The sequence below is a fragment of the Cyphomyrmex costatus genome, unplaced genomic scaffold (assembly GCF_001594065.2).
Source record: "Cyphomyrmex costatus isolate MS0001 unplaced genomic scaffold, Ccosl1.0 scaffold281, whole genome shotgun sequence".
Lineage (NCBI taxonomy): Eukaryota > Metazoa > Arthropoda > Insecta > Hymenoptera > Formicidae > Cyphomyrmex > Cyphomyrmex costatus.
In genome coordinates, this window is record NW_017276922.1 from 1,462,957 (window position 1) to 1,482,241 (window position 19,285).

Below are 19,285 nucleotides of genomic sequence, written 5' to 3' on the forward strand. Positions count from 1 at the left end.
CTATAATATTTATTATACGTTTAGCAAAAATATCTATTTTTATTATATTTGTTGATACTATAAAATATGTATAGTCAAATCGGTTTTTAATATAATATGATAATATAATTTTGGTGGTAATATGTTGTACCAAATATTTATATTATACAGAAAAGTCGGGGATGCATAGTTAATAAAATATACTCTTTAATAAAATATTTTATATTGTATTATATTATTTATAACGTTATTATTATTTGAATAAAGCTACTTTTGTTTTTAAAATATTACAAAAAAATCACGTATAAGTTTAAATTAGCAAAAATATAAATATTTAATTTTATATTTTTCTAATATTTGTTAAAAAATTCAGTTTAATCAATTTAATATTCCTAGAATTATAATTTAAACTTATACATTGTTTCTTATGCAAAAAAGGACTTCATTTATAATATTTAAACAATAAATTTTAACAATATCTCCTAACTCTAAATTGTGTGTGTGTGTGTGTGTGCTGTAGTATATATTTCAAAAAACAAAGAATCAAATATTACATCTGTTTAAAAACAAATATATGTTATATCTTATTATTAGTTTCTCATTAGTAAGTTTTATCGATTGTACAAGTTATGTAGCATGTACTTGCATTAATTTTGTATGAATATGGACACCATTTAGCATTTCAATCAAACACATATAAACAAATTGTGATATATGTGTAATCTTCAAAATTCATAAAATTGGAAAAAATCAATTTGCATAAATTTTATTCTTATGCAGGATATAATCATGTTTATTTTTTGTGTCAGATATATATAGATTATATTAACTATGCATATCCATTTTAAAAGTTACGTAATTATGTGTTATTCTAAATAACATTGATAATTAAATGCTTTGACGTATAATTGTGATAAAAGATATTACCATAGACATATCTATGCATATTACATATAGATTTTGTTATATTTTTTAATATTAATAAATGAAGTAAGATCATATACATCAATATGTTAATAATTAAGAATTGTAAAATAGTTGTCCAATGAAAATTAATATCTGCTTTATATTTAAAATTTATGTTATCATTATATACGTTTAGTATGTTATTAATTTAGTAAGCTTTAGCAAGTATGTTATTCATTTTAAGCTAATAAGATTGCAAATAAGCGATCTATTACCATTTTTTTAATAAAATTATATTTTGCAAGTCAGCAAAAGTACTGTATATACAAGTTTTTATTTTTTATATAATGTGCAAAGATAATAAACTGTAAATGAAATTTGTACAGTAAATATGTGTATCAACAATGAACATTAATACATATGATTTATTTTCTATCAATGGAACAAAGCAATATACAAAATAATTGACATCCAAGTTACTACAATAAAAAATTTTCAGTGGAAATATAACTTTTTGTTGTGAAGTTGTAACAATGGTACTGGATGCAATTTCATGATGTAGAATAATCTTGTGTGTATGAGTAGAGATTTTTCCTCATTATCATTAAAGGAAGTAGTGGGTGTAAAAGTTGAATAATCTCTTTGCTGAAATATAGATTATCATCCTTGGTTGTATCAGGCCACATCATAATATTTTCTTTCATTTGTATTTTATATTTCCTAATAAAATTAATTTTACACGGTTAATATTAGTAATTAGAAAATAAACTCGGAAAGAAAAGGAGTTTTATTATATGAATTAGTAATTAGGTTGTGGTTGCTGGGTCAACAGTAGGCCAAATCTTCTTTTCATTGTAATCCTTTCTCTTGAATATTTGTCCTCTACAGAAAATCGAGCTGCAAAAACATTTAATATCAAGCAGTTTTTTAATTCTATATAATGCATCTGTGCAATAAAAATATATTAATAATTTACCTGGATGTGCAGACATTGTAGGATTTCCATTATGGTCTACTTTCTGTAAAAATTTAATCTCATTAGCCCGTTTTTATTTGTAATTTGACATTCTCGAGAGTTCTATTTTTATATTAATTTATTAAAAAACTTAATAATTAAAAAAAAAGAGAAAGAAAAATATAAAATTAGCTAAAAAGATTTTGTTACAAAAGAAAAAAAATTGGCAAGAAGTAACGATAATATTTAAAATCAATATTGAAAGATATAAAGGCATATGTAGTAACACATATTTAATTTTATTGTAAATATATTTAATATCTATTTGTACAATATATCCTACTATATTATAGATGTGTTTGAGAAGATAGTACAGTTATGTTATTTTATATTCATTTTATTCTTTGTTTTAATGCTTCATGAATGACACAAAGAACGCTAATAGCATTTTTTCGAAGGCATTCTATATTGCCATAGAAAGTGATATATTGGATTGTAACAAAGAAAGTAATGCGTTATAACACCATTATTATTACTATCTATTAAATAAGAAATTAGTAACATTATGTTTTTATTTTACTAATAATATAATGGTAAAACAGTTACATTTTAGGTACATACAATCACATGTTTTTTACGTTACTTTATACATAGCAATAGGTACATACGTATGAGATGTGTATAAATGAGTTTTAAAAGAAAAAGGAGGTATTATGTTTAATTATATTATCATTAAACTCAACGAGTTACTTTTTACAATGAGCAAATTTTTAACTCTCCTAACCTTGTATATAAATAATATAAGTATATATATATATATATACTGCGATTGTCATATCACAAAAAATTACCTGTAAAGTGTACACTCTGTTTCCTTTATCGTCCAAATAATACATTAGATACATTTTCGGATATTCAATCAATCAATCTTGGTAAAATGGTCCCGTCTACAAATTCCTGACTAGGACGATATGTATATGACCAGCATCAAAAAACTACCGCCACAGGCGGCGAGTATCGAAAGTAAGATTATAGTCGGCTTGGAGAGCCGACGAGTACTCCAAATTCCCCAGAAGTCACGTGGGAGCGATTTTCGGATATTGTTTCGATACGATTTCTTTCGATAAGTTCCTGCCGTTGGATTGTATCTTTTGTGGCGCCACCAGGCTACGGCGTGTTCAGATTCCCACCCGAGTGCTCCCTGGGTGTCATGTCATCCTTGTTTAACATTTGGCAAATAATAAGGATAGAAGGATACCTGAGGTGGCACTCGGGTGGGAATCTGAACATAGCCCTAGATGGTTGCTTGCTAAATATTCGATTCGAACAAATCGAACATTTGAAGCCTTGCTGTCGCTGCCTCGGTTTGCTGCGTCACTGGCGCCACTTCTTGCCACGTGGTCGCAAGTTGTAGTTTCCTGTATAAACGACCATTAGCGCGGTATAAAGTCAGTCTAGACTCTAAAGTCTAAAGTTTTTGTCGAACGTTCTTTTCTTGTTATATTATACTCGCACGACAATCAGCATGTTAGATACGCTTACTGACAAAATATTTCGAGTATGCTACGAAAAACAATTATAAGAAAACCTATTTACAATTAGAATATCATCAGGTCTATTCTTTCCAGCTAAACTTCTTATACTGGTCATCTTTTACCATCTTTTCTCTCGAATGTGGAAAGAAATAAAGAAGAAACATGAATAATGTAAGAACTTCAACTGAGATAAACAAATCAAATGTGTCTCGAAGTTTATTCAGTTGGATTTATGAGTGAAGTATAGATTGGAGAAAAATCGATTAATCACAGATGAAAAATAATTAAGTATGTCATGTTCCGTAATTATTATATACATAATTGATTTCTTTGTAGGTCATGACTAGAAGGAAATTGTACATACGTAGTTTCAGATATGCTTTTTCTGGTTCAACGTAATTAAACACGTTTCAACAAAAAGACGGTTGGCAAAACATAATTTATATTTGTATTTTCTACAGTATCAGCGAATTTTTTTTTACGGACAAGCCAAAATTTTAATTTTAATTTTTTGCCCTTAATTCACATTTTTTATTCTTAATTTTATTTCTACTTGTATCTTATTACTCACAGAATAATTATTATTATAATTCCTTAATGTATCCTTAAAATTCAAAAAATGGAAATGTAGATTTTTGTAAAAATTATAATAGATTCATGTTCGTGTTTATGGGTTAATAACATAAAGTGAAAATGGACCGAGAAATTATTTAGTGCTTTAAACACGCTTATTAGCATCAATAACATTAAATTGCTTGTCAATTTAATTTGTGACGTCGTGCTCCAGTCTAAGCACTGCATGTATTTCAAGACCAACAAAGATAATCAGGGTGCAGTTTGTTTTGAACTAGACATTGTAAAAATTCACACAACATGTTATTAGACAAGACTCGTCTTTACCAAATATGGCCCTTTTCATTCATTTTTAAGTTAAATTACACGTAATCACAACTTGGAGATACGAAGCACGGAATATCTCTCGTGATCCCTCCGTTCATCTCTCTTGTAATTACAAACTATCTCAATTCCTTATAATTTACAAATAACCGATCCGATGACGTTTTCACCCAGAAGTAAAGACCGTTTCCGGATTGCTTCAAGAAATCTCAAAGGGAAGCAAATAAAAAGACGCTCAAGAGATTGCATGCAGAAGAGCCGAGCCTGTATACTTATTATCATGTTTATTATCAGGTCTTATGCCGCGTGACAGGTTACCGGCCGCAGACGTAGGCGTGATGACGTTCGCCGGTGATTAGCCGAGAGGCACCCACGGTGAAGTTGCACCGGCGGCAGCTGCGGCGAGTACTGAGCGTGTGTGTGCGCGCTGATTGACAATTCCTCCTCGTGGCTAGAAGTTGACGTATAGTGGACACGCGTGCCCGCTCTCGGACGCGACGGGTGCCGTCCGGATAGTCAGTGTCACTTCCGCTGACCAAATCGCTGTCAGTGTGTGTACGTCCGCCGCACTTATCGTCCACGGCACTTGGCGTATAACGAACGTTCGCCGAACGAGAAACGAAAGAACGCATTCCTCTCCGATGTTCTTCTCCAACGCGCAGCTGTCTTCAAGGTGAACGATTGTTATCCTACAGGAACTTGTTGATTAGGCGCGAAATGACGGCGTTCCCTGCGCCGCGAGTGCGACTTCGCGGTCACAAGAGTGAAATCGCGCGGTGACGAGAGATGTGAATTACTGGGATGCTGGGATTACCGATGCATGGAAAACAGCAACACTCCATGCTGTCATTCGCTGCGCGATCATGGTCTGGCTTTTGTTTCCGTTAATGATTATACAATAGGAAGCGGTTAATCGTCCGCAATTTGTGCGAGTGTGTACATATACAGGTGGAGGTCACCTATAGATGTAACACTCGCGTAACAAATCGCAATCACACAAGGCTAGCACGCTCATTGTTTTGACCTCGGTCAATGGATTGCTAACGTAATTATTAGGAGAAATATTTCTTTGATTAATTACAGAAAGTATTTCTCTTATTGTATATAAGTTATCTCGAATTATAAATATTCTTACTACAGACAGTGCAGCTATAAATATATATATCAGATAAAAAGAACTCCACGCACTAAAGAAATTTTTATAGGAAATAACACAGTTAATGATTTTTAAAGTTTTATATCAATACTTTGCAATTTAAACCTTGTAATGCAAAAATTTTTGTGAGTTTAAAGTAATTATGCAAATTACTGTTTCGGTCACAAAAAATAATGTTAATATAAATTATTTTTCGTTATTTATATAATCAAAATTTAGTTTTTATTTCAAATACTTTTCAGGATGAAAATCCGAGAAAGTTGAATTATAGTTTTTGGATTAAGATAACGATAACGATTGTGGATTGCGATTTACAAGATTTCAGACAACTCGAATCGTAAATATTTTCGTAGTAACTTAAAGGTTTATTGTGTATTGTTGTACTACCAGTGGAAGTAGTGCTTCATTCGTTCGTATTATCGGCAAACCTTCGTTTGTAAAAAATAATCGCGCCGATACCGTCTGCGTCGCGGTGGCTTTAAATCAGCCTTACGCTACTAATCTCATTCAGTCTAGCGGCTAGAATCGCAAATCACGCGACACTTTGCGATTATTCTTAAATATTGTTGAATTTTCAACTACTGCGCGGTCGATCGTTTCAGATGCAGCGGAGGAAAATTCGCTGGATTATTCAAATACCGGAAGAACCGCAGTGTGTCGAGACCGTCGAGCAACAAATCTTAAGTACGAAAGGTAAGAAAATTTGAATATAACATAAAAATTCAACAACTACATGTAAAAATTTAATAACTATTTACATGTAGAAGGGAATTAATCTTTTAACGAAATCTTTTATCTTTTGAAGATAATTCTAATCTTTCAAAAGTTATGAATACAAGTCATTCTAACAAGTTTATATTATTTAGTTACGAGTCTAATAGAAATCGTGCAAGTTAATTTGTTCAATATAAATGTAAAATTCACATTTTCATTTAACTTGATTTAGATGTCATCTAACACATGGAATAAAATTTTTCGAATGTAATAAATGTATACTCTACGCGGAATCGGAAATCATGTTTGGATGTGTGCCTTTGATTTGCGCGTTGTGTAACAACGTTTAATCGGATTTTCTAGTTATAAATTTAGCAATGTTTTCGTCGAAAACGTTTATTTGCAATAAACGGCGTATAAAACCGAAGACAAGATCTTCTACAAATGATTGATATAAACTTACATAATTTATTACGTATGTAAATAAACATTCTACGTTGCCGAACACATTTCCTTCATGAAAACTGTTGAGTAGATATCTTAAATTTTAGGCTGATAAGAAAAGGTCGTGACATGAAAACATAGTATAGGCATATTAGGCATAGAAAAACTGATTTTCTATTTGTGGATCTTTATCTTTTATTAAATTATCGTAATTGGAAATTTTTTTGTTAATAAATAAAAGGTTGAAAAATTTACAATTAGTTTATTGGAGACGAATTTGATTTTGTAACTGTTTATCACTATAAAACAAATGTATTTTATATAATCAACATAATATGTTCTGTAATTTCTAATATACTTTTATGAATTATTATAGAATATAATTCTATAATAATATCAAATTATTTAGTTACACAATTTGTCGAAATGATGTGTTACATGAGATGACATTATTATAGAATGTGTATACTTTTATATAATAATGTCAAATTATGTAACATGTTATTTCGGTAAACTGGATCATTTATATGGAAAACATATTCTGACAAACTGTATCTTATGGGATATTTAATATGTTTGTTTACTTTAACTTGTTTTTTTATGTCTATATTGCATATTGTATATATATATATACATATGCATATTGTAATATGATAACTCGATTTTGGATTTTGTGTTTTTCAATTAGATCATAAACAAATACAAATAATAAACTGTTCAAGAAGAAATTAAAACACAATTTAAAAAGGGCATGTTATCATTTTATATAAATATAATTTTTACGGAGATTTATATAAACTCAATCACTTTTATTAAAATACATCTATTTAAACGATTGTGATTACAATTTTATTTAAATTATTTAAATAAAATTATATATTTGGAAAATTTATCTCTTTATTTTGAGGTCTACAATTTTATGGAACTTAAACTTGCAAATAAGAATAAAGAAACTATAGAGAATTTACTACTAATCTAGGATACATGTTACGTCTAGACGTAGCTGTAGTAGTATTTTATTCTATTCATTATGCAAATAAGTCGTGACACCGCGCGCATGTCGTTTATGTGATTATAAATAGAGATGATTGGCACGATCACGTTTAGCATCGGGTTTTACTCCGTTTTCTCCTTTCAGCGTAACATCTTTTTATAAATAATCACTATTGTCTGTTACCGTAGTTCGTTGATGGATTACATTGCCCGCGCTCCTATTCGCTCGTCTTATTAAATTTACTTCGGAACGTGTAAATATAACAAATGGAAGAAGAATGCCAATGTTTTGTGGAACGTAAATGATGGTATTGAGGTAATTTTGTTCTGTGTGTTCAACTATTGGCAAATAAATCCAGCGACTGCACTCGGTGGCGGATGTCATAAGGCTGTAATCGACGACGATGCGTCTGTATGAAAAAAGATTGCGTTATCATTCCTTATCATATATATAACTTTATTTTTTAAAAGTTTAAAAATACGCGCGAGATAAACTGTTAATATACAAAAAAAATTAAAAAACTTAAAACTTAACTTTAAAATGAATCTTATTCTAAAGAGTAAAATCTCACTGCTAAAGATCGAATATTGTGAACCACCCTTTTTCTGGGGCACAATTGTCACTCTTTAGCGTGAAATTTTACTTCAAAGAATTTAGAGATTATGGAAAGAGATTTGTCCAAAGCACGCATTAATATTATAGGATTTGTCAAATATTAGTGACATGTTCCAACAGACACGCTTTGAGTTTGACATTTTAACAAGTCAGTTACCTATGTCAAATACAAGAAGGTATTTGATGCGTCGGCGCTAACTTCTACAGAGATCACCCGCAGGGTCGAAATCTGGTATACCGCGCAGTGTCGCGATGGGCTGCGTCCCATGAGGTCGTTTTGAGTTATGGAAAGTCCGATGCACTCTTATTATAGAAGTTCCTTTGCTCCCGCGATAGATTATCCATAGATCATTACTCGGGAACGATAAGTGTTCTTGATAGAAACGAGCAAAATTAACAATTATTCAGGATGTGAAGTTTTTTCAAATAGTATTTGCAAAAATATTATCTCTATAATAGGAAAAATTTGCATTGATATAAGAACACTCCGAGTGACTTTCCATTATTAGCAAATGAGAAGAATTTGTAATCTCTTTGTGTTGCAAAGTCAGCGATTTTTGCATAATTGTTTTATCGCGCTGAATGTATATTTCATTATAATTTTTTCTATAGTTTTATATTTTATTTCTTAAATATATATATTATATATATATATATATATATAATATGTTTTCATCTTAAATATCGTTAATTCTAGACACGCGTAAATGACAAATATATATGTGTAATTGTATATCGACATTTATATCATGTGTAAATTATTCATATATTATATTACCAAATTGATAATGATATAAAGGTACTTTTTTATCTTGGTTAAATAGATGATTACATCTCTTATTTCATCGTAATTACTAATCTGACTCTGGTCGTTTTAAATCACAATGCACGGATGTAATCAATGCGCAGTCATTTATATCGAGATGATAAACACATACATTCATTTAATTATAATTATAAAAAGAATATTACAAAGTTTTCTATATAATATATTGTGAATTATTAACTTATTCAGAGAATCAGAAAATAAGAAGTCAAATTGTAAATAGTAGCTACTTTAAATAAAATTATAATAATAAATATAATAAAATATTAAAAAGCAGATTAATAGATTTTGTACAATTATATTATATTGTATAAAATTTATGTATGTATTACTTAGTTTATTTAATTTATTTAATAGAGTTTATTGCTCCAGACGGATAATGTTTAATTATTAACGTTACAGATAGCAAATCGTTATTTTATCATACTTTTTACGTTAGTAAATTTTATTTATAGATTTAGTCAAGACAAGTTTTAAAAACGGAAGAAACGTTTTGTCAAACAGAGTGAGATTACAGCAAAAAGATTGTTAACAATTTTCTGTATCAAAATTTGAGTAAAATTGACTTTTTGCTTGAACTGACTTGATTCGCAATGCAAAAAATGCACGGCATTGGAATAATAAAAATATAATCAAGGACTGTGGTGCAGAAATACATATTTCTTCGCAAACTTTGTTATACGTATCTATGTAAAGAAGAATTAATACAGAATGGACGATGATATATGTGAGTATAATAATCAACAATTAGTACATTTTTTATTTTGCACGTTTTTTATTGTGATTTTTAATAGAATAATTTTTCTATGGCAATATATTTTCTAAATAATTTTGTAATTAGAATAGTCATCTGTTTATTTTTTAATCCAATATTAAGAAAAAATTCTATACTGAAGATTTTGTTTCTGTTTTAATATTATTGGCGTTGCCTAACGTAATAACTATTTTTCACCGTTTATAAATTATCAATGAATACACGTAGATATTGTTCATAAATTTTATTCGTTGGTTGTCCTGTATATTTAGAAGAATTTATACACAATTATCACAAATTATATATTTCGCTTCTGCGCTTCTAAAATTAAATCAAAGGATTAATAAATTTGATTTAACTCTTATCTTTGTGTGGCGTAATAATATTATTTTCCTTCTGTGGTCAGAAATAGTTAAGAAGCTAAGAAAATATAATAAAACAAATTCTCTAAGAAATATGATGTTTTATTCATAAATTTAGTCAAGACAAGTTTTAAAAACGGAAGAGTAGAAGCGTTTTGTCGAACAGAGTGAGATTACAGCAAAATTTGTTTATGCCTTTATTTATACGCAGTAGTATCTATTTTAAACTATTTTAAATGCGAGGCGATGTTGCAACGAGAATGTTAGAAAAGATAACCGTGGCATTGTTTTCATATTGGGAAACCATTGTTTTAAATAGACTAAGTGTTCTTGGTTAACGGAATGTTTACTTTCTCTTGTCTCGAAAGTGACATGCTTTTGATGTGATAAAAGTGTATTAATTTCTTGTGTATTAGAAAAAATGTAAATTTTTATGCTAAAATTTTACTTAAATTTTTTTTAATATATATATAGAAATTGTTTACAGTTACAGAAATTATTGTAAAAACACGCTTATATGTTTATTAGATATAAGTTATATTTTGAGGTATAGAAATTATTTAAAGCATATTATGATTAACTATTTTTATAAAAGACGTTATAAAACAAAAGTAACTTTTTATCGTATGATACATCATTTGAGTGTATTATAAAATATTTTTAATTACTATTATGACTGATTATGTACATTGAGCGTAAATACAATTAATTACAGTTAATTACAAGAATATTATCGTGAAAAAGTATATGTTATATCTCTCGTAAAACATACGTGTCGCAGAAGAAAAGAAGACACATTTTCAGGAAATTGCAGTAGTTTTCTTGCTCTCGTGCAAACTCGTGTAAGTTCTGTAAGGTTGGAAACAGCGAGAGGCTATCTCTCGAAATTGTGCGAATGGACGAGCAAACAGAGATATTTTGGTGATGAATGGCGTGAAGGTATTTGTCTGTTATCATTGTAATGTTTCTAATATTAGGTTCTGTTGGTAATTTGGTTACTACAGGGTGCTTTCCATTTAATGACATAAGTCAACACAAGTGTCGTTCTATCTTTCTTATTCTCTAAATGGCAAGAAAGATAGAATGATGGAAAACACTTACATTCTACAGATTAATTATTTCGACATCGATCAATTGTCATTAGATAGATTGTTTCATTACTTACATATTTTATTATTTATAATTATCCGTCAATAATTTTAAGTCAAGATGTAATTAAAAATCTTAATTAAAAATATTCATTTATATACAATGATTTTTTTGTAATTTTAATTGTAAACTTTTTTTAATACATAAAAAATGATTATACTGAATAAAAATTTGATTATATATGTAGATACAGATTTGAAAATAATTTTGTTGAACCATCAAAGCAATTATATGACACTTAAGCATAATGAGCAATATTGTAAAAAGTTTTGATATTCTAACAACCAACTTAAGCGTCCTAAATAATTATGTTGATGGTTTAATTTTTAATTTAACAAAATTACTTTCAGATCTATATTTAGTTGAACTTTATATACTTTAGCAAAATTATTTTTTCCACGTAAGAAAACATTATTGTAGAAAAAGTTAACTTGTCTATAAATGCATTTAATTCGTAATAATTATTTAGCATAAGTATTTATATATTAAGATTAACAAAAATTTTGTAATTTATAACATGTTGTTTGTTTGATTAACAAATATTTGCTTGACAGTTTGCGATTGCTACATTTAGTTGAATCAACTAATATTTTTTTGAAACAGCAACTTTTCCTCAGTGTAGTTTACAACGATAAATATTTGAATAGTTAAAATCTAAAATTGAATGTAACTCTCTCTCTCTCTCTCTCTCTCTCTCTTTTAATTTGATCATAATGCGATATTGAAGAATAATAAAAGATAAAGTAATGGTTGAATTTCTCGCAGCTTTTTAATCTGTTAAAATTTCTTAATTCTTTAGTATACTCTTAAATCGTAGCAAGATTTTTAGTTAAATTTTTTTCAAAATAGAAGTGAAAACAAAAATGTTCGAATATAAATAAAACATCTAATAAAATTTGTAAAAAATTTTCATACAATATACATATATGAGGTTAATGAATTTAATACGCGGACAAAGAAATATTGTTCAAGTAGTTGATGGTTTTAATTTAAGTAGCCTATAATATAATACTAATTGGCATTATCGTAAACAGATTCCAGATATGAAATTAATTAGATTCATACCCCCGACGCGTAAACCAGGCGCGCGACCATGCATAACGTTATCGGTAAGGCCAATATGTAACGACATCAAGATGCTATCTCTGGGTTATTGACACGAGCGTTTCCGCGATATACATACGTATCGTTATCGAGAATATATTAGGGTTGATGTAAAATGTACCAGTTCCGTTGTATCAGTGACGAAGATCAGGACGTCTGGTTCTGCACGATGTTAGTCTGATGTCGATGATTTTCGTTAAAGATCGTTCAAAACTAAAAACAAATATTGATCGGAAAATCTTTTGGGTCGCAGAGAGAAATGGGAGCTCACAATAGAATTGGATTTTGTAATTTCCAAGATATATACTTTGAACATATAAGATTTAAAATACTCGTGTGAACGCCGTTAATTGTGTATTTCATAGTCGCTTTAAATTTCTGAAATCACCAGAGCTATATGTACACACATATATATAGAATTCGTGAAATCTATCAGTAACATAAAAAGGGCAGTTTTACTGAAATTTTTAAAAGTTGAGCTATATAAATCTGAAAATAATTTTGTTGTATTCAAAATAATTATGTAAGACACTCAAATTGGTTATTAAAATGTCAACATCTTTTGCAACATTCCTCATTATGTTTGAGATTCCTACATTAAAAAATGATACTAATGAAACAAAAATACGTCGTGTACTTGTTTTGATAAAATTCTTTTCTATTATAAAATAAAAAAAAAATTATTCGTTTCACATTAATACTGTTATTGAATTGATAAGATTATTTAAAATAATATTAAAATAATTTATCGGTATAACAAATCTTTTTTCACTGCACTGAATATTAAGAACTATTTTAATAGTCTAATAAAATTACTTTCAAATTTATATCTGTAGCTAAATTTTTAGATACTTCAGAGCGATATATTATTCTTTTCATAAAGTTTTCATAAAATTGTCTACTGAAATAAAATTCGTGCTGTATGGTATTTTGTAATAATAAGTTGTTATATTATTAGACTACGGATTTTGAATTTTATACCAGAGAACTTTTATTGTAGCCTACACACGTGCATACAAATCATATCATGCAGTCGATTGTAGATTTGAATTTCGTTTGGCGGCCCCAAACGAAAGGACGCATATATACCTGTTCGTCAGTAGTATACTTCCTCTGATTTCTGAATCCCTGCTTACTTGTGATATGTTGGGCCTTACAGTCAACGAAGCAAGGCCCAGACACCCGATTTCGCGATCGAAAGGTTCCCTCTAACCTTGAGATCGCTTAATTCTTTATTTGCGAAGAATCGCGTTATAAGTATCTTTGATACGTGCTACGAAAGATATATATATATATATGAAGATAATTAGATATACGTGGGAAAGGAACGATAATACATAATTAAGAACTTTACTCTGTATATATAGAGAGTGTGAATAATGCGATTTATGATAAGATTCACGATCATTATATATAATACATTTCCGAAATTACACTTCCTTTACATTATTCGACCTATTCAATTATATACATTTATACATACATACATAACACATTCTAGATCTCTAAACCCATGATTCTCAGTTAGCATTAAAGCTTAATTTCAACTAGAAGTAAGTACACACGTCACATCGAACATCATATATAGTCTCCGTTTTTCCCTCTCAGTGAAGACGTGTGATTATATAAAAGTTTTATTATTTTTATTTTCTCATACGAATATCCGAGAGAGAGCCCACTGCAGGATGCGAGACGGCCTGGAGAAAGGGGAAAATTCTCGCTATTGGAGTAAGAGGGAGCGCAACACGCGGTGTAGAGGATTTCGCAGCATCGGCGAGACGAGAACGGAGCTAACGCCGACGGTGGTGGGGGAAGTTGGGCCTTACGAGTAGTCCGAGGTTGCCAGTTCGCTCGTGGCTTGGCCGGCGCGCGCTGCGTTTGGCAGTCGTCGATTGACATTAGCTCGCGAGAGGAGGACGCGCGTGTCGTATCGTATCCGCCGTCTTCTGCTCCTTTTTCCTCCGCCGCGCGTTTCTCCGTCCGTCCGTGTATCGGACGATTCGTAAAATCGTGCGGGATGCCACGAAGCGTCACCTCGTCGCGCGGTCTGCGTTTATTACGACGACGACGGTCGTGAAGGTTTCAAACGTCGCGTCGTCTCGTTCGCAAGAGGAGGGAGAGAGAGAAAGTTAAAGAGTTGATGCGTGCGACGGCGGCGGTGGACGACGAGTGCAGTGTCGGTGAGGTGTGCGTGAGTGCGTGTCCGGCGTGGCCGGTGTGCCTTCTCGACTTGTCAGAATCAACAAGTGGCGTAGCAGTAGGTAACATCCTCGTGTGGGCGCGTGCGCGCGCGCGAACGGCCGATTCTAACCTCGGCGGTGTTGATACTTTTCCTTCGCGCGTGTGGCGCGCGCGCGCGCGCGCTCGCTTCCCGCGAGCCGATTGACGGCGTCGCGGCGCATCATCGCCGCCGGTGACCTGATGCTGCGATCGTCTCGTATCCCTGGATATTAACGTCCTCGTTTGCTGCGCCCAAATATTCTCAAGATGGAAGTCGTCTACATAGGTGCGTGCGTGTATGTTTACATACGTATTTATATGTAGGTATGACGTATGTGGGCGGGTGGGCACGTCTCTCCGTGGGGTTTCGCGCACCGTGATTCCTTCTCTCTTTCGCACGCGTGTCACTTTGCACCTGGCAAATGCAGGGCCCTCGCTGCGCGGAATCTTTTCGGAGCACGGCCTTGATCTCCGAACGATATATTCCTTTTGCCGAAACCCGACGTCGATCCTCCGACTTAATTGCTCGAGATAATTGTGCACGCAGAAAAGTATCGTTCTATTACTGAGAAATGTGATAACTAAATTTACTTTCTTCCTCTCAAATAACAGTAGTTATCTTTAGAAAACATATTTTCTTGATAACTGTCTCTTAAAATTTACTTATTACAAATTTTGAAAATCTTATGATTATGTACACTTGAAACAAAAATTTATTAATTTTTTTTTGAAGAATGTGAAATGAAATTAATTAATTGTAAAAGTGACTTTATAAGCAAATTGAATTTGTTTTAATTTAATAATCGTGATTGAAGTATTATATGAATTTTTGAAATACGTCATTATTTGCGTATGGAATGCATTTTTCTGTGTGACAATGTTTTTTGATGTATGACTATAATAGATAGTCGGTACTTTGCATTTGTTATTTAATTGGTTATTGTTTTTACGAGTAAATTTTACGGTGATTGTCGAACTTGTCATCGAGAAATATTCCGGTATTTATCCGGTGTATTACAATTATTTCGATTGATTTTATCGTGGTTCATCAGCTGGGTGTTGTCGTCTCTTACATATTGTGTCTTTTTGTTTTTAGTTTTCGTGTGCAGTATTTTTTTTAATCAGTTCAGATTAGTTCGCTTCCACTTTGAAATGTGCCTGATTATGTTTTTCTTGAAATATATTATAAAACTATAAATATGAAAAATTTAGAAAATCTAAGAGATAAGTCATATCACAGTCTAATCTTCAAAGTCTCGTGGTGTACCTTATACATATTTCGAGCACGCATTCGTACATCTACATTCAGCATAAAATATTTCGATCCAATTTTGATTTCTCTTATATTTCAAGTACGCGTTCGTGCTTCTGCATTCAACTATTTCCGCCTGATTTTGGATCCCTCCATTTCTTGCACAAAAATATACATTATCGGCAGCTAAAAGTCAAACGACTATATATTTCACAAAATACGGTGAATGAACTTATTTCATTAATTTTTGTCAAATTATTTTAAAAGACTTTTATTGCGTGAGTGTAATAAACTTGACGTTTGTCTACTGCGTGAACGTTTTATATCGAAGAAACTGCTCGTAGCTTGGCTAACGTCAACGTGCTTTTCCATGGCTATTCTATATACATGTACGATATATACCGGCTACTTGAATATACAGTTGCCGGGCCACATTTTTCGCGTTGTCACCCGCAGTATAGGCAATGGAATTATCTACGCCGCGAGCGTAACTTATCTTATCTGAAAATTATTTGCGCTCGGCGCGCGGGAACTCGGCGAAATGCGCGCGTATACGCCAGAATTGAAGATCGGTACACGTGTATGTTAAGAAAGATAACACGCGCTGACACTTGATTTCAGTGCGCCGATACTTGATTTGCCATCCAGTGCACGAAAATCCAAACGGTTGACGATTAACAAAAACGAGAATGATTGTTTAGCCACGAATGGTTCTTTAACCGCAAGTAAAATAGCAATCTTGAATTCAATATTAAATTAATACGTGTCACTGATTCACGCCGAATATTTTAAAAGTCGTCGCGATGACATACCTACGTGCGATACGTCACGTACTTAAGAGGTATATCTTATTGAGTTCGTACACGCCCAGATTCAATCTTGGAGATTCGAGTTTTATATAAAATAAAAAGCACTTTACCTCAAAGCGACGCGTACACACAAAAATGGTCATGTGTAATAATTTATATATTTGCCCTGCAGTCAGCGAAAAATACAATTTATTGACACATGAATGATATATTAATTTGAGATATTATAACGTTAGCCGTTATTACATGTAAAACGATTTAATAAATTTTAAAATGCAAATTGAGTAATAAATGATAACCGGGGACAAATTGTGTGAACAAGTTGCCATATTAGTTCGTTTAAATTACGAAAAGATTATCTTTTTAAAAAATATAATTATTATTATATCGTTATTATTTATAGACTGGTAGTATATAATATAATCTGTTATTGTCTGTTGATATAAATAAATAATTGGTATCAATAATAATTTTTTTGCGAAAAAGTTCTGTTTGCAGGCTTCTATTAAGCTATTATATAAAATTTTATAGATTGTGAAATTAAATAAAAAACATACATATAACTTAATTGCAGGTATATTCTGGTTTACAAGGAGAATACATATTTTGAGAATAACCTCTTTAATAAATTAACTGCAAATTATTTCTTATCATCTAACTGCATAGTGCAATATGTTTTATAAAAAATTGACGTTTGCATCGTGAAACAACATCATTTGCAAATTGTGACACGAATTGTGCTATGAATTTAAATATGTAATTGTAAATTAAAATGCTTTCCTACAAACCAGGTTAATTGGTCGTTAATTTAATTAGCGTTAATACCTTCTATTTGATTAAATTTTCCTCGTTTAGATTGCACATTTGTGAACATTGCTGTTGTAGCAGGCCAATGAACTATTACTTATACACGCATGGTTGATATATCTTTATATGTATAATATTTAGAAAGTCGTTTTACATAGTCTATAGTATTTATATTATTATATTTGTAGTTTACAGAATATGGAGCTGTGAAAAAGCCACTCCTATTAGAATAAATTTACATAAAATTTATATAGGATTAATTTGTTAAGTTTGAATAACGTAATCAGTATAAAATCCGGAATCAATTTGATGTTATTAAATAAATAATATTATTATTTATATTATTCATCTAATTAATAAAAAATTAAAATATGAATAAATCAATATGCTTTTATAATTGAATATTTACATATTCAATATAAATTCGATATCTTTCATAATATATAGATATAATGAAAATATGCAAACTTTTTAATTAAACATGAAGAATAAGAATCTTGCAAATCCATCTATAAGATAAATACGAAGAGCACTCTTCGCGTTTTTGTTGAAAATATTATAATAATAAATATCTGTATTTTAATCAGAATCGATGTTAATATTTTTGATGGAGATTTGAAGCAATATAAAAAATTATCAATTACTAGATTTTTAAACGAAGAAAATTATACATTTTCAGCTTTCTAACAATATAGCTTCGTATTGTCAGAAAATTTCAATCCGTGATATGACAAATTATATTGGTATTTCAATTGATGTCTGGTAATAATCATCACATCATGAGAAACCTAGAACGCGCATCCATGGTATTCGGACTGTTCATATTCTCATGCGGACCTTTGGTAATTTCGTTAACTACCGAGCTCGTTGTCATAGTTGAATACTCTTGTGAAGGCACGCACTGGTATTATTCGGTCCCATCAGAACGCTTGACCCGCGAAACCTTTCATAGCGCGGTTAGGGCCAACGACATGCGTGCTTCAGGCACATTCACGGAGAAGAAGTGTGCTGCACTCGCATAGCCGGTATGGTCCGCATTGTCAAGCTCGTTTAAACAATTGTTTGCTACGCGGTCCGCTTATTTGCATAGTATGCTTCCCTCGGTATACGCTCCCAGCTTGGCGGCATCGAGCCCATGAGATTCAGCTGGTGACACATTTAGGTTTTGTTATCTAATTATTCTAATGTATACGGCATTGTCTGATATATGGGGATTCGTATTATCATAATCCCGTAGAAAAAAAACGAAAACCTTCCTGATAATGAGTAATATTACAACAATTTTCTGGCTAGATATTAATTAATTAATCAAATATTAATTAGTATACAAAATCCATTCTTTTTTTTGGAGAAAAGTTTTATTTCAAAAGAGTGAAAATACTATCACTATTAAAAAAGAGTGAATATATTTGAATTTTTATAAGAGTGGCAGATTTTTATTCTTTTTTTTTTTTGGAATGACATTTTACTTTTTTGGAATGAGATTTATTTCACAGAAGGATTGATATTTTTTTCTTTGGAGTAAATCTCGATAAATAGTTTATCGACAAACATTTCTTTAACTATAATGCTTTAAGTTTTTATATTAAAATTTCCAATAAATTGCGGCTTTTTACGTTTTTAAAGTGTTAAACGTGGTTCTACATTGCATTCTTATGGTATGAGTTGTGTTCTGTATGATGTAAAGTAAACGATCATTTTTTGGCGATAATAATTGTAAGTGCATGTAAGAATATTGTATGAAGGTTTGTAATCTCTACTAGGTTGATATAGCCCTAGAGACGCGACTATCTGATTCTAGATTTTA

General features: G+C 31.0%; 2 protein-coding genes across 2 annotated transcripts in view; one reads left to right on the top strand and one right to left on the bottom strand.

Annotated features, from left to right (window-relative positions):
* Window positions 1-1,407: 1,407 nt before the first annotated feature.
* Window positions 1,408-2,847, bottom strand: Nop10 (Nop10 ribonucleoprotein). Its single transcript, XM_018541359.1, has 3 exons — window positions 2,692-2,847; window positions 1,862-1,904; window positions 1,408-1,782 (listed from the first exon to the last, which is right to left on the bottom strand). The coding sequence occupies exons 1-3, from the start codon at window positions 2,743-2,745 to the stop codon at window positions 1,685-1,687; spliced, it is 195 nt and encodes a 64-aa protein (XP_018396861.1). The 5' UTR covers window positions 2,746-2,847; the 3' UTR covers window positions 1,408-1,684.
* Window positions 2,848-4,920: 2,073 nt separating this feature from the next.
* The window catches only part of LOC108775093 (dystrophin, isoforms A/C/F/G/H), a 447,682-nt gene continuing 433,317 nt past the window's right edge, over window positions 4,921-19,285 (top strand). The window contains exons 1-2 of the mRNA XM_018541369.1: window positions 4,921-4,945; window positions 6,031-6,121. Of these exons, the coding sequence (XP_018396871.1) occupies window positions 6,031-6,121 (91 nt within the window). The 5' untranslated portion in view covers window positions 4,921-4,945. The remainder of the gene's footprint in view (window positions 4,946-6,030; window positions 6,122-19,285) is intronic.

What these genes read in the sequence shown, in the direction of transcription:
- Nop10 (XM_018541359.1), bottom strand. Translation starts at nt 2,745, where the DNA reads ATGTATCTAATGTATTATTTGGACGATAAAGGAAACAGAGTGTACACT. An exon ending in ACAGAGTGTACACTTTACAG is followed by an intron (nt 1,905 to 2,691) that starts GTAATTTTTTGT and finishes AAATTTTTACAG; the next exon opens with AAAGTAGACCATAATGGAAA. An exon ending in TACAATGTCTGCACATCCAG is followed by an intron (nt 1,783 to 1,861) that starts GTAAATTATTAA and finishes ATGTTTTTGCAG; the next exon opens with CTCGATTTTCTGTAGAGGAC.